Source organism: Neophocaena asiaeorientalis, unplaced genomic scaffold (genome assembly GCF_003031525.2).
Source record: "Neophocaena asiaeorientalis asiaeorientalis breed wild unplaced genomic scaffold, Neophocaena_asiaeorientalis_V1.1 scaffold258, whole genome shotgun sequence".
Classification (NCBI taxonomy): domain Eukaryota; kingdom Metazoa; phylum Chordata; class Mammalia; order Artiodactyla; family Phocoenidae; genus Neophocaena; species Neophocaena asiaeorientalis.
Window position 1 is genome coordinate 568,143 of NW_020172591.1, and position 13,535 is coordinate 581,677.

The 13,535-nt window shown below is 36.2% G+C and overlaps 1 protein-coding gene across 2 annotated transcripts in view; it reads left to right on the forward strand.

The window, feature by feature from the left end:
* The window catches only part of NBEAL1 (neurobeachin like 1), a 172,453-nt gene that overhangs the window by 126,630 nt on the left and 32,288 nt on the right, over positions 1 to 13,535 (forward strand). For both annotated transcript variants that reach the window (XM_024738332.1, XM_024738333.1), the window contains 5 exons: positions 3,128 to 3,229; positions 4,941 to 5,036; positions 5,430 to 5,554; positions 7,996 to 8,136; positions 10,868 to 10,998. In XM_024738332.1, coding sequence (XP_024594100.1) covers positions 3,128 to 3,229; positions 4,941 to 5,036; positions 5,430 to 5,554; positions 7,996 to 8,136; positions 10,868 to 10,998 — 595 coding nt within the window. The remainder of the gene's footprint in view (positions 1 to 3,127; positions 3,230 to 4,940; positions 5,037 to 5,429; positions 5,555 to 7,995; positions 8,137 to 10,867; positions 10,999 to 13,535) is intronic.

Consider the following 13,535-nt stretch of genomic DNA (forward strand, 5'->3'; position numbering starts at 1 on the left):
GCACTTGAGAAGAAAGTGTAATCTGCTGTTTCTGGATGGAATGTCCTATAAATATCAATTAAATCTTGTGTTTCCTTGTTTATTTTCATTTTGGATGATCTGTGCATTGGTATAGTGATGTGTTAAAGTCCCCCACTATTAATGTGTTACTGTTGATTTCCTGTTTTATAGCTGTTAGCAGTTGCCTTATGTATTGAGGTGCTCCTATGTTGGGTGCATATATATTTGTAATTGTTATATCTTCTTCTTGGATTGATCCCTTGATCATTATGTAGTGTCCTTCCTTGTCTCTTGTAACATTCTTTATTTTAAAGTCTATTTTATCTGATATGAGTATTGCTACTCCAGCTTTCTTTTGATTTCCATTTGCATGGAATATCTTTTGCCATCCCCTCACTTTCAGTCTGTATGTGTCCCTAAGTCTGAAGTGGGTCTCTTGTAGACAGCATATAGATGGGTCTTGTTTTTGTATCCATTCAACCAGTCTGTGTCTTTTGGTTGGAGCATTTAATCCATTCACGTTTAAGGTAATTATCCATATGTATGTTCCTATGACCATTTTCTTAATTGTTTTGGGTTTGTTTTTGTAGGTCCTTTTCTTCTCTTGTGTTTCCCACTTAGAGAAGGTCCTTTAGCATTTGTTGTAGAGCTGGTTTGGTGGTGCTGAATTCTCTTAGCTTTTGCTTGTCTGTAAAGGTTTTAATTTCTCCATCAAATCTGAATGAGATCCTTGCCGGGTGGAGTAATCTTGGTTGTAGGTTCTTTCCATTCATCACTTTAAGTATATCATGCCACTCTCTTCTGGCTTGTAGAGTTTGTGCTGAGAAATCAGCTGTTAACCTTATGGGAGTTCCCCTGTATGTTGTCATTTTTCCCTTGCTGCTTTCAGTAATTTTTTTGTCTTTAATTTTTGCCAGTTTGATTACTGTGTGTCTCGGTGTGTTTCTCCTTGGGTTTATCCTGTATGGGACTCTCTGTGCTTCCTGGGTTGGGTGGCTATTTCCTTTCACATGTTAGGGAAGTTTTTGAGTATAATGTCTTCAAATATTTTCTCTGGTCCTTTCTCTCTCTCTTTTCCTTCTGGGACCCCTATAATGAGAATGTTGTTGTGTTTAATGTTGTCCCAGAGGTCTCTTAGGCTGTCTTCATTTCTTTTCATTGTTTTTTCTTTTTTCTGTGCCGCAGCAGTGAATTCCACCATTCTGTCTTCCAGGTCACTTACCCATTTTTTTGCTTCGGCTCTTCTGCTATTGATTCCTTCTAGTGTAGTTTTCATTTCAGTTATTGTATTGTTCATCTCTGTCTTTTTGTTCTTGAATTCTTCTAGGTCTTTGTTAACCATTTCTTGCATCTTCTCTATCTTTGCCTTTTTCCAAGGTCCTGGATCATCTTCACTATCATTGTTCTGAATTCTTTTTCTGGAAGGTTGCCTATCTCCACTTCATTTAGTTGTTTTTCTGGGGTTTTATCTTGTTCCTTCATCTGGTACATAGCCCTCTGCCTTTTCATCTTGTCTATCTTTCTGTGAACGTGGCTTTTGTTCCACAGGCTGCAGGATTGTAGTTCTTCTTCTGCTGTCTGCCCTCTGGTGGATGAGGCTATCTCAGAGGCTTGTGCAAGTTCCCTGATGGGAGGAACTGGTGGTGGGTAGAGCTGACTGTTGCTCTGGTGGGCAGAGCTCAGGAAAACTTTAATCTGCTTGACTGCTGATGGGTGGGGCTGCGTTCTCCCCCTGTTGGTTGTTTGGCCTGAGGCAACCCAACACTGGAGCCTTCCTGGGCTCTTTGCTGGGGCTAATGGCGGACTCTGGGAGGGCTCACGCCAAGGAGTACTTCCCAGAACTTCTGCTGCCAGTGTCCTTGTCCCCACGGTGAGTCACATCCACCCCCTCCCTCTGCAGGAGACCGTCCAACATTAGCAGGTAGTTCTGGTTAAGTCTCCCCTGAGGTCACTGCTCCTTCCCCTGGGTCCCGATGCACACACTACTTTGTGTGTGCCCTCCAAGAGTGGAGTCTCTTTCTCCCAGTCCTGTTGAAGTCCTGCCATCAAATCCCACTATCCTTCAAAATCTGATTCTCTCGGAATTCCTCCTCCCATTGCCGGACCCCCAAGTTGGGAACCTGACGTGGGGCTCAGAACCTTCACTCCAGTGGGTGGACTTCTGTGGTATAAGTGTTCTCCAGTTTGTGAGTCACCCACCCAGCAGTTATGGGATTTGATTTTACTGTGATTGCACCCCTCCTACTGGCTCATTGTGGCTTTTCCTTTGTAGTTGGATGTGGGGTATATTTTTTGGTGAGTTCCAGTGTCTTCCTGTCGATGACTGTCCAGCAGCTAGTTGTGATTCTGGTGTTCTCACAAGAGGGAGTGAGAGCATGTCCTTCTCCTCCGCCATCTTGGTTCCTAATCTGTAAATAGTTTTAAAAGCACATTTGTATGTGGTATCTAAACTTCATAACAACATTCAGATTAGATATGGCAAATTCCATTCCTTTTTTTATAGATGAGGAAACTGAAGTTCAAAGATTAATTTTATTTCTTTACATTTGCATAAACCTGAGTAATTCACAAAACTGTAAGGGTAGAGATTATTATATGTAATATACAAATGAGACTCAGTAAATTAATTGATTTGCCAAGATGATTAATAAATGACAGAACTAAATTTGAACTAGAAGTGAAGTAGTTTTTTGATTCAATATCTGAAGATTATTCCATTATATACTATAAAGTTCTAAAAAAAATACATGTCATAATTTTGTTAAGCCTTGTAAAATAGAGAAGTTAAAACCACAATCCTCTATTTATATGAAATGTTCAGAATTGGCAAATCCATAGTGATGGAAAGTAGTTTAATTGTTGTCAGGGGATGGGAGGGAGTGGAAATTGGGGAGTGATGGCTAGTGAGTATGTAGTTTCTTTTGAGGGTGATGGAAATGTTCCAGAGTTAGATAATGTGAATGGTTGCACAACTCTGTGAATATTAAAAAAAGCCCACTGAATTGTGTATTTTAAAGGGTGAATTTTATGGTACATGAATTATATCTCAATAAATCTGTTAATAAAGCCATAATCCTCGTTTGTCTTGATCAATTTTTAACCCATAAAGTGCTTTTTTTTTAAATAGGTTAGGAACAAAGTATATAGCAGACTGTTGTCACTTCATTCTCCAAATAGTTATGGAACCAGATCACCACAGGAGTTATTCAAAGCATCAGGAGTGACACAGGTAGGAAATTTTAAGTCACTGATTTGCTGTTCATTTTATATCTCAGACTTTTGCTTAGAAGTAAAACTTCCTTCTTTCAATTATTTTATTTTGATCCTGCAACTGCTCTTCTTGCATTCAGATTGATCTTATGAATTATCTTTGAATCATTCTGTTTCCCTCACACATACAGTGCCCTGTCTCCAGTTCGCATGTCATTCAGTTCATGGGCATATCTTATAAATACTTTTTTCTTTTCTTTTCTTTTCTTTTTTTTTTTTTTTTTTTTTTTTTTTTTTTTTGCGGTACGTGGGCCTCTCACTGTTGTGGCCTCTCCCGTTGCGGAGTGCAGGCTCCGGACGCGCAGGCTCAGCGGCCGGCCACGGCTCACGGGCCCAGCTACTCCACGGCATGTGGGATCTTCCCAGACCGGGGCACGAACCCGTGTCCCCTGCATCGGTCCCAGACCGGGGCACGAACCCGTGTCCCCTGCATCGGCAGGTGGACTCTCAACCACTGTGCCACCAGGGAAGCCCTAAATTCTTCTTTTTTAATAGTGTTCTTTTTAAAAAATAGTACACAGGATTTTTTTTCTTAATAATAAAAATAATCTGTTCACAAGAAAAAAAATGGGAAAATACAAAAGACACCATGGAAAAAAGGCAAAAAAAAAGAATTCTCCAATCCTTCTATCTGCCAAAGCTAATGCTTTCGTGTATTTTATCCTGACATATATCCCAACATCTCTTGAATTTACACTGTCCAAAGCCAAAGAAAGGCCCTTGTTTTTTGCTCTCTAGGGTTTTAGTAGTCTTTCAATTAGGTTCTCTTGTCTCCTGGCTCTCTCCTTCCTCCTACATATGTATTAATCTTTAAATGTTGCTCTTGTTCAAAAGCCATCAGCAATTGTTTCCTATTGTTTATGGAATAAACTTTATTTAATAGAGTATATTTCCTGCTTTCTGTGGAATAAACTTTATTCATTAAAGTACTGTTTCCTCAGTTTGGCACTCAAGTACAGTTAAAATTGGGCTTTCTATAAAATCTGTATACATAGATTAATTTCTCACTATTTCCCATAAGTATGTCCTTTGCGTAAGGCACACAGTAAACTTAAAGGGGTGTATTAATCTGTCAGCAAAATGCTTGAGCATGCCTACACTGTGTAGAGTAATTAGTAGTCTAAGTACAGTAAGGTGATTAAAAAAAATGTTTATGTCTTCCTTTAGAAAATTTTTATTATCTGTTATAGCAAAATCCCATTTACCTTTGCTCTATAAAAGTAGTTTTCTGAATATAGTTAATATAATGTTTATTTAAAATTTGTAGATCATTTAGTACATTGAGATACTGATTTTTAATATTTACACTTATGAAAATTTCAACTTATGACAAAACTTTCAAATTTGGGCAGTCCTAGAATTAAAAAGTTTTAAGGTATTCAAACAAAATATTTTTTAACTGAAGAAAAGACTTAATTCTTATAGAAGACGTTTTAGATTGTAGTGTAGGAGTTTTCCTTTTCTAGAGACCAATTTTTAAGAGGAAGTGAATTTAGGAGAAGCATATTGATTTTACCTCCCTGTTAAATATTTTTTAAAGCTTCATTCCTTTATCAAAAAGATGATAGAGATAATGGGAACAGATGATTATTTTAGTACTGTCAGTAATAGTTACTGATTTCTAAGAGATACAGATTAATTTTGATTTTTTCTTTTTTTGTGCTGTCTAGAAATGGGTAAACAGAGAGATATCAAATTTTGACTACCTCATTCAATTAAATACAATGGCAGGACGAACCTATAATGACCTTGCGCAGTATCCTGTGGTGAGTTTTATATAAATCTTGTAAATATGGAATTACCTTTCTGTTTTCTAATACACAAAATATATGTGGATGATATCTAGTTTTTATTTTTAAAAAGACATAAAAACTGATTTTGCCTTTCTGTATATTTCTACCGTGCTATTTTCAAGAAGTATGTAAATATGAAGAGTATTTTAAAAATAAAAACCCTTTTTCTTTCACTTCATTGAAAATATTCCAGTGGAATTACAGGAAATAATGCTTCTGGTTATTGAACTAAAGATGAATAAACATTTGCAACAGGGAAAAAATAAAGACTATCCCTTTTTGTCTTAGATAAACATTTATATTAGATATGGAGATGGTAGCCTCTCTAGGAAGGAATGTCTAAATTGTAAATTGTGGCTCTTTTAGTTCCCCTGGATTTTACAAGATTATACTTCAGACGAGTTGGATCTTAATAACCCATCTGTATTTCGAGATCTATCCAAACCAATTGGGGTAGTTAATGATAAAAATGCCAAAGCCATGCGAGAAAAGTAAGTGCTTTTCATCCCTTTTGAAAGATGCCCATAGCTTGTTTGAATTTGTATTGATTTCTGCTATGGCCAACCAAGTGTTACTTTTTTTAAATGCACAACTACTTTTGATAATCAGAGTCTGGTAATTCCTTCACTAAGTTTTCTTGAAAATATATCAGTTGTCCTTCAAATATCTTAACTGTAGTCTGTGTATTTCCCTTCATTACCAAAGTTAAATTTATATTGTTTAGAATTTCTTTTACCTTGTAATAAGTATGTGCTAAATGGTAATAGGTTCTTGAAATTTTTCTCCCCAGGTATTTTAGACTTAATAACCTACAGATCTCACATTCCATCTAATATAATATTTTGGTGGATATAAAATTAATAATACTAACCTGTTGTTCACCAATAATGTGAATAAAGAACAGTGAAATGTGTGAAAATTTAGAAAGTGATATTTGAATAAGGAAAGGAAATATTTATAGTTCTATATATTTTTGAGCCACCCTGTAAATGTCTCGTACTTTTTTTTTTATCCAAAGCCAGCTGCTGACAGTAAAAAATAATCTAATTTTAATTTTCCTTTTTCTCCGTGTGAACTTGTGGATGACTTGTCAGTTATGACTTCTAGTAATAAAGACAAAGAGCAATTCTGCAAACAAACTTAGTTGTAGATTTATTTGAGGGTTGATGGTACATTATTTTTTTCCCCCCCTTTTTGTTTGCAGATCTTCCCCAGGACTTTTTGCAGTGTTTAATATTTGTTGTACTAAATGGAATTTTGCTGTGTATATATTACCCTACTGCCATTAGTCACACTGTTAACATTGTTCCACAGGAAATACTGATCATATAAATTAACTTATTTTATAGATAATCAAAGATACAATTTAAATTTCAATAGTTTATTTTTTTGCATAGGTACAAATGACTTTGACCCGAAAACTTTCTTTATTCTCCTGAATATTAATGACTTCTGTGTAAAAGGAAATTTACCTTAGCTTGATGAACTGATTAGTATTTTGGTTTAAAAATTTCAATGTTTATTGCTTCCAAAAAACTGTTCATTCTTATTTAGATACTATATCCACGAACTCAGATGTCACCATTCAAAACAATTACAGGATCAGTGATAGTTCTTGCAGAATTATTATATATATCCTTTGCTGATAATCTGATTTAGACCTTCTATTCCACCATCTCCTTTTTTTTTCCTTTTTTAAAAAAATTTTATTAGAGTATAGTTGATTTACAATGTATTAGTTTCAGGTATACAGCAAAGTGATTCAGTTATACATATACATACATTCATTCTTTTTCAGATTCTTTACTCATATAGGTTATCACAGAATATTGAGTAGAGTTCCCCATGCTATACACATCTCCTTCTTTTACCTTTAGATCATTAGACATTCATTTTTACAATTCTTGACTGACCTTCTATATTTTTTCCATTATCTTGGCCACAAAAGGATGTCTAATTATCACATGCTTTTACAATAAGCAGAAAAATAGAAATAACCTAAATATCTATAAGTAAATAGTTAAATTGTTGTATATTCGTACATCTAATTTTTATAAATACCGTGTACCTGTTAAAAATAGACTATTCAGGGCTTCCCTGGTGGCGCAGTGGTTGGGAGTCCACCTGCCGATGCAGGGGACGCGGGTTCATGCCCCGGTCCGGAAGGATCCCACATGCCGCGGAGCGGCTGGGCCCGTGAGCCATGGCCGCTGGGCCTGCGCGTCCGGAGCCTGTGCTCCGCAACGGGAGGGGCCGCAACAGTGAGAGGCCCGCGAACTGCAAAAAAAAAAAAAAAAAGAAGTGAACAATATATAATGTATAGTGGTTTTATATTAAAATATATTTTTATATTAAAATATATATTAATTCATAATTCAGGATTGACACATATTCATCAAAATATTAATGTTAATTATCTCTGGTAAGTGCAATTGTAATTGATTTTAAATTTCTTCATTTTTGGTAGTTTCTCTCTGGTTTCTAATTTATCTATAGTGAATATTATTGCATAATACAAGTGTTCAAAAATCCAATATTAGTGCTATTTTATTGTTCAGAAAAAAATAATAAATTTTTTTTTCATTTATTAACATGACGTGATGATACATAGTTTCTTTCTTTTTTTTTTTGCGGTACGCGGGCCTCTCACTGTTGTGGCCTCTCCCATTGCGGAGCACAGGCTCCGGACACGCAGGCTCAGCGACCATGGCTCACGGGCCTAGCCGCTCTGCGGCATGTGCAATCTTCCCAGACCAGGGCATGAACCCATGTCCCCTCTATCGGCAGGCGGACTCTCAACCACTGCACCACCAGGGAAGCCCACAAATACATACTTTCTTAAAAACTGTGTTTTCAGCCATACAATACAAACATATGTCTTTCTAAGTTAATTTTACTATTGTGGTTATAAAACTTTAGTTTCTTTTTTTAGATATGAAAACTTTGAGGATCCTATGGGAACTATTGATAAATTTCATTATGGTACTCACTATTCAAATTCTGCTGGGGTTATACACTATCTTATTCGTACAGAACCATTCACCACCCTCCACATCCAACTTCAGAGTGGAAGGTATGTTTTGGGTAAATAAGCTATTTTCTTAAGACTGTATGATAGTGTTGAAAACTCTTTGTACTGTTATAGCAGGGCCTTATCTTTTTTTCTCCTCTGTTAGATTTCGATTCATATACTAGCTCCCTAGATAAAAGCAGCCAAACTTGTTTGAGAACAGGTCACTCAAACTGACTTACACAAATGACTTTTAAGGTGAATTCCTTTTTACTGCTATCCAGTGTACTTTTGTGATTTTCAGCTGGGTTTAGGAATCTACCAGAGATTTAGAGTTAGAACTGATTTAGACCTTGATCCAAGATGTATCCCAGAGATTCAAACCTAACCAATGCCCATGTAGTCCTCCTAAAAATATTTATTAATCAATAGGAATAAAAATAGGGAGAAATAAGGGCCCTTACATTATTAGTAGCAGCTCAAACAGATCTGTGATGCCATTGTATTATCGTATCACCTGTCAGTGTTATAACTTACCTAACTTTCACATTTTCTTAATGATCCTAAAGAAAGAAACTTTTCCAAGAATCCTCCATTCCCCAATGTATCCTCCAGGAAGCTCTCTACTAACTCCCATTTAGTCTTCATGTTGCCTTATTCTTTACCATTATCATTTTGCCTTTTCTACCCAATGAAAAACTATGTAAACATTGCCTGTTCTACTCTTTCCATGTAAATTTTATCTCTCAAAATTAGCCTGGGTTCCTTATTCCTGTCTTTAGTACACCAAGCCTTGGCTATCAAGGAGAGGCTTTGATAACTACACATCTCCAAATGTTATATTTGTCATGAATGCAGGTAATTTTCCTTCCAGTAAAGTATAACTGGGTCTTTTCAGCTTTTAGTGATTTTATGAATAAATGATTTTTTAAAAAGCTTCAAAAATAGATTCTGTTTGTGCTTCAAGGGACATCATCAAGAAAGTAAAAAAGACAACCAATTCAGTAGGAGAAAATATTTGCAAATTATAGATCTGTTAAGGGACTTGTATCTAGAATATATAAATAATTCTTGCAGTGCAATAATAAAAAGACAAATGACCCAGTTAAAAACTGGACAAAGGGTCTAAATGGACATTTCTCCAAAGAAGATTACAAATTCCCAATAAACACATGATTAACATTGTTAGTCATCAGGGAAATTCAAATCAAAACCAAATTGAGATACCTCTTTACCCGCATGAGGATGGCTATAATAAAAAAGACAGATAATACCTACTGTTGATGAGTATGTTGAGAAATTGGAATAATTATGTACTGGCAGTGGGAATGTAAAATGATGCAGACTCTGTGGAAAACAGTCTGGCAGTACTTCAAAAGGTTAAAGATAGAATTACATATTACCCAGCAATTCTACTCCGACGTATATACCCAAGATAACTGAATACATATGTTCATGCAAACACTTGTACACAAATGTACTTAGCAGCATTATTTATAATAGCCAAAATATGGAAACAACAAAAATACCCATCAACTGGTAAAGGAATAAATAAAATGTGGTATACCCATGCAATAAAATATTATCTGGCATGAGTTAATAAAGGGAATGAAAGATTGATATATGCTACAACATAGATGAACCTTGAAAGCAGTACACTGAATAAAATAAGCCAGACACAAAATGCCATATATTGTATGATTTACATAAAATGTCTAAAATAGACAAATCCATAGAGACAGAAAGTAGATTAGTAGTTGCTCAGGGGTGGAGGGAGAGTGACTGCTATTAGACGCAGGGTTTCATTTTGGAGTGATGAAAATGTTCTAAAATTGGTTGTGGTGATGGCTGCACAGCTCTGCATATACTGAAGGCCGTTGAATTGTTCACTTAGAGCGAATTATATGTATGTTAATTATGTATCAGTAAAGCTGTTCTCCCCCTCCCAAACAAAAAGATTCTTCCATTAAAACTGTACGTCTCCTTCAATTTGAATATACCATTATTAGACTTTATTGATGACACAATCATTGACTATAATTAAATTTAGAGTTCTGCTAAGTTCAGCTCTGCTTCAAAACAAGGTTGCTAGGCATAAAGAGTCATATTAGTCATTAACTGTCACTTAGAAGTCATCATTTATGGAATAAATTCAGGAAAATACTATCAAAGGAGATGAAACAGAAGGGATTTATGCTGTTTGTGGTTAGCCAAAACAATAGAATTGCAGCATGACCACGTGAGCTTCTTTCAACTACCATAGGCCCAGGATGGAACTTGAAAATAAAGTTAAAATAAGATAATAGTATATGCAAGTAAAGTATAAAAGCTTTAGCTACAGAACTATTTCCCTAACTCACCCTCTGGTTTTTACCAAAAGAGTTTGTAAAGATACTTAGGTATCAAGGATTAAATCAGCAGCATTTCCATAGATCAGTTAACTATGTATGTCAATACTATAATACTTAGAGTGATATTTAAACTCTGTAATTTTAAAAAATCCAAATAATATTTATTCACTTTCTGTAATAAATTTTACTGATTAAAAATTATGCCATTTTCATCTATTTTAACTAAGATGATACTAGTGATTAAAATTATAGTATTCAGTTCCTGGCAACAAAATAAGAAAGATTGTCATAAGGAGAGCAACTTGTGTTTTTAGACATTAAAGAGAAAGGTTAAATAAAGAGAAACTAATCATGAGGAAACCTGAAGGAAGATTAAAGGTTTGTTTTAGCCTGTTGTTGCTCTCATTCAGTATTCACTGGTCTCTTTCAATCTCCACATGCAGGTTTGACTGTGCAGATCGACAATTCCATTCCATCCCTGCTACCTGGCAGGCCCTCATGGACAATCCATATGATGTGAAGGAACTTATTCCTGAATTCTTCTATTTCCCAGAATTTTTGGAAAATCAAAATCGTAAGAAATAGGAGATTAAAAATTGGACTAAACAGGTCCCAATGGAGAATCCTGAAAATATCTTTCAGGACATTTTTGTGATGACCTCTAGATTATTTAAGGTTCATTCTGTCTGTGTATTATTCAGTGACAAGGCTTAAATGATGTTCAGGTACTAGTCTTATCTTCTACGGATAGAAGTGCTACTGTGAATAAGATAAATGAGTCAAATTTGAATTGGTAAGAGAATTTATCAGAGTTTTCAGTTATCAGTGTTTACTAGAGAAGCAAAAAATTGCTATATGCTATTTCAGCCATAAACCTCCATGCGTTAAAAGTGTTTGAGTTAGATAAGATGAAGATTTATACCAGGGGTCAGCAAACTATAGGTTCATGGGCCAAATCTGTGGGCAGACCCATACGTTTATAAATAAAGTTTTATTGGAATACAACTAGCCAATTCATTTACATAAACTGTGGCTGCTTTCACAGTATAATGGCAGATTTGAGTAACTGCAACAGAAACCATAGGGCTCACAAAGCCAAAAATATTTACTCTTTGACACTTTGTAGAAATTTGCTGACTACTTTTACAGCAGAAGACAGGAGGCAAGTTGAAAAAAATGACTGGGTATAAGTTACCACAATATTTGAAAAACCATATTATGTTTTTGAAGAAAAGAATCATAGAGTGAAATATGGTCTTTAAAAATGTCCAGGGCTTCCCTGGTGGCGCAGTGGTTGAGAGTCCGCCTGCCAATGCAGGGGACACGGGTTCGTGCCCCAGTCCGGGAGGATCCCACATGCCGCGGAGCGGCTGGGCCCGTGAGCCATGGCCGCTGAGCCTGCGCGTCCGGAGCCTGTGCTCCGCAACGGGAGAGGCCACAACAGTGAGAGGCCCGCGTACCGCAAAAAAAAAAAAAAAAAAAAAAAAAAAAAAAATGTCCAAATACTTTTTCTATGAGGTAGTTTAGATTTATTTTAAGTACAAATAAGGAAATTGGCAAGGTTCTTACTACTGGTGTTCTTTAGGGAAATTCCAGTGTCAAAGGGCTGTTACAACTTCTTTTTCCTCCCTCAGCACGTAATGTTAATGTTTGACCCTTTGCTTTCTCGGTAGAATTGTTTGTCCTGCTGGTGAAAGCATATCCAGGACTTCATGACCTTCAATTGTTCACTCTGGGGCAGGTTGTTGGAGGCAAGGCATCTAATTCTCAGAGTAAGGCAGTTAGAAGTGGTCACCTTCAGAAAATCAGATGCAACTGTTGACTAAGTGTGATCCTAGACTCTAAGTCAGCCAGAGGATTCGAGTCTTCTAAAGCAGGGTATCTGGGATAGCAGGAATAAGCAGATTAAATTTGGATACAGAATTTAAGGTTTGCCTAGCTTGACAATTACTCACATTCACCACAGCTAGTTGCTGTCTTGTACTACTGTCCTGGTGGCCTCCATTTCTAATTATACATTGCCTCTTTATTTGAAATGAGCTGGGTAGGACAAAGCAAAGTATGTTAGAATGACAACAAATATGAATAAAACCAACTCAAAATTGTGCAAGCAAGAAAATTTTAGTACTTTCCATAATAAAAGTCCTGAGATATGGTAACTTAACAACATCATCAAAGCCATGTTCTTTCTGTATTTTTACTCTGCTGGTCTGGGTGTTTTGGCTTTGTTCTTGGCTAGTTACTGTCATGATTACAAATAACTAAAGCAATTCTAGGCATCATAGGCAGATACACCAGTGTCTTAGAAAGAAGTGGGACTTTTAATTCTTTGTGTCTTTTTTTTAACATCTTTATTGGAGTATAATTGCTTTACAATGGTGTGTTAGTTTCTGCTTTATAACAAAGTGAATCAGTTATACATATACATATGTTCCCATATCTCTTCCCTCTTGCGTCTCCCTCCCTCCCACCTTTCCCATCCCACCCCTCTAGGTGGTCACAAACCACCTAGCTGATCTCTGTGTGCTATGTGCCTACTTCCCACTAGCTATCTATTTTACGTTTGGTAGTGTATATATGTCCATGCCACTCTCTCACTTTGTCCCAACTTACCCTTCCCTCCCCATATCCTCAAGTCCATGCTCTAGTAGGTCTGTGTCTTTATTCCCGTCTTACCCCTAGGTTCTTCATGACCTTTTTTTTTTTCTTCTTAGATTCCATATATATGTGTTAGCATACGGTATTTGTTTTTCTCTTTCTGACTTACTTCATTCTGTATGACAGACTCTAGGTCCATCCACCTCACTACAAATAACTCAGTTTCGTTTCTTTTTATGGCTGAGTAATAGTCCATTGTATATATGTGCCACATCTTCTTTATCCATTCATCTGTTGATGGACACTTAGGTTGCTTCCATGTCCTGGCTATTATTGTAAATAGAGCTGCAATGAACATTTTGGTACATACCCTTTTTGAATTATGGTTTTCTCAGGGTATGTGCCTAGTAGTGGGATTGCTGGGTCCTATGGTAGTTCTATTTTTAGTTTTTTAAGGAACCTCCATACTGTTCTCCATAGTGGCTGTATCAATTTACATTCCCACCAGCAGTG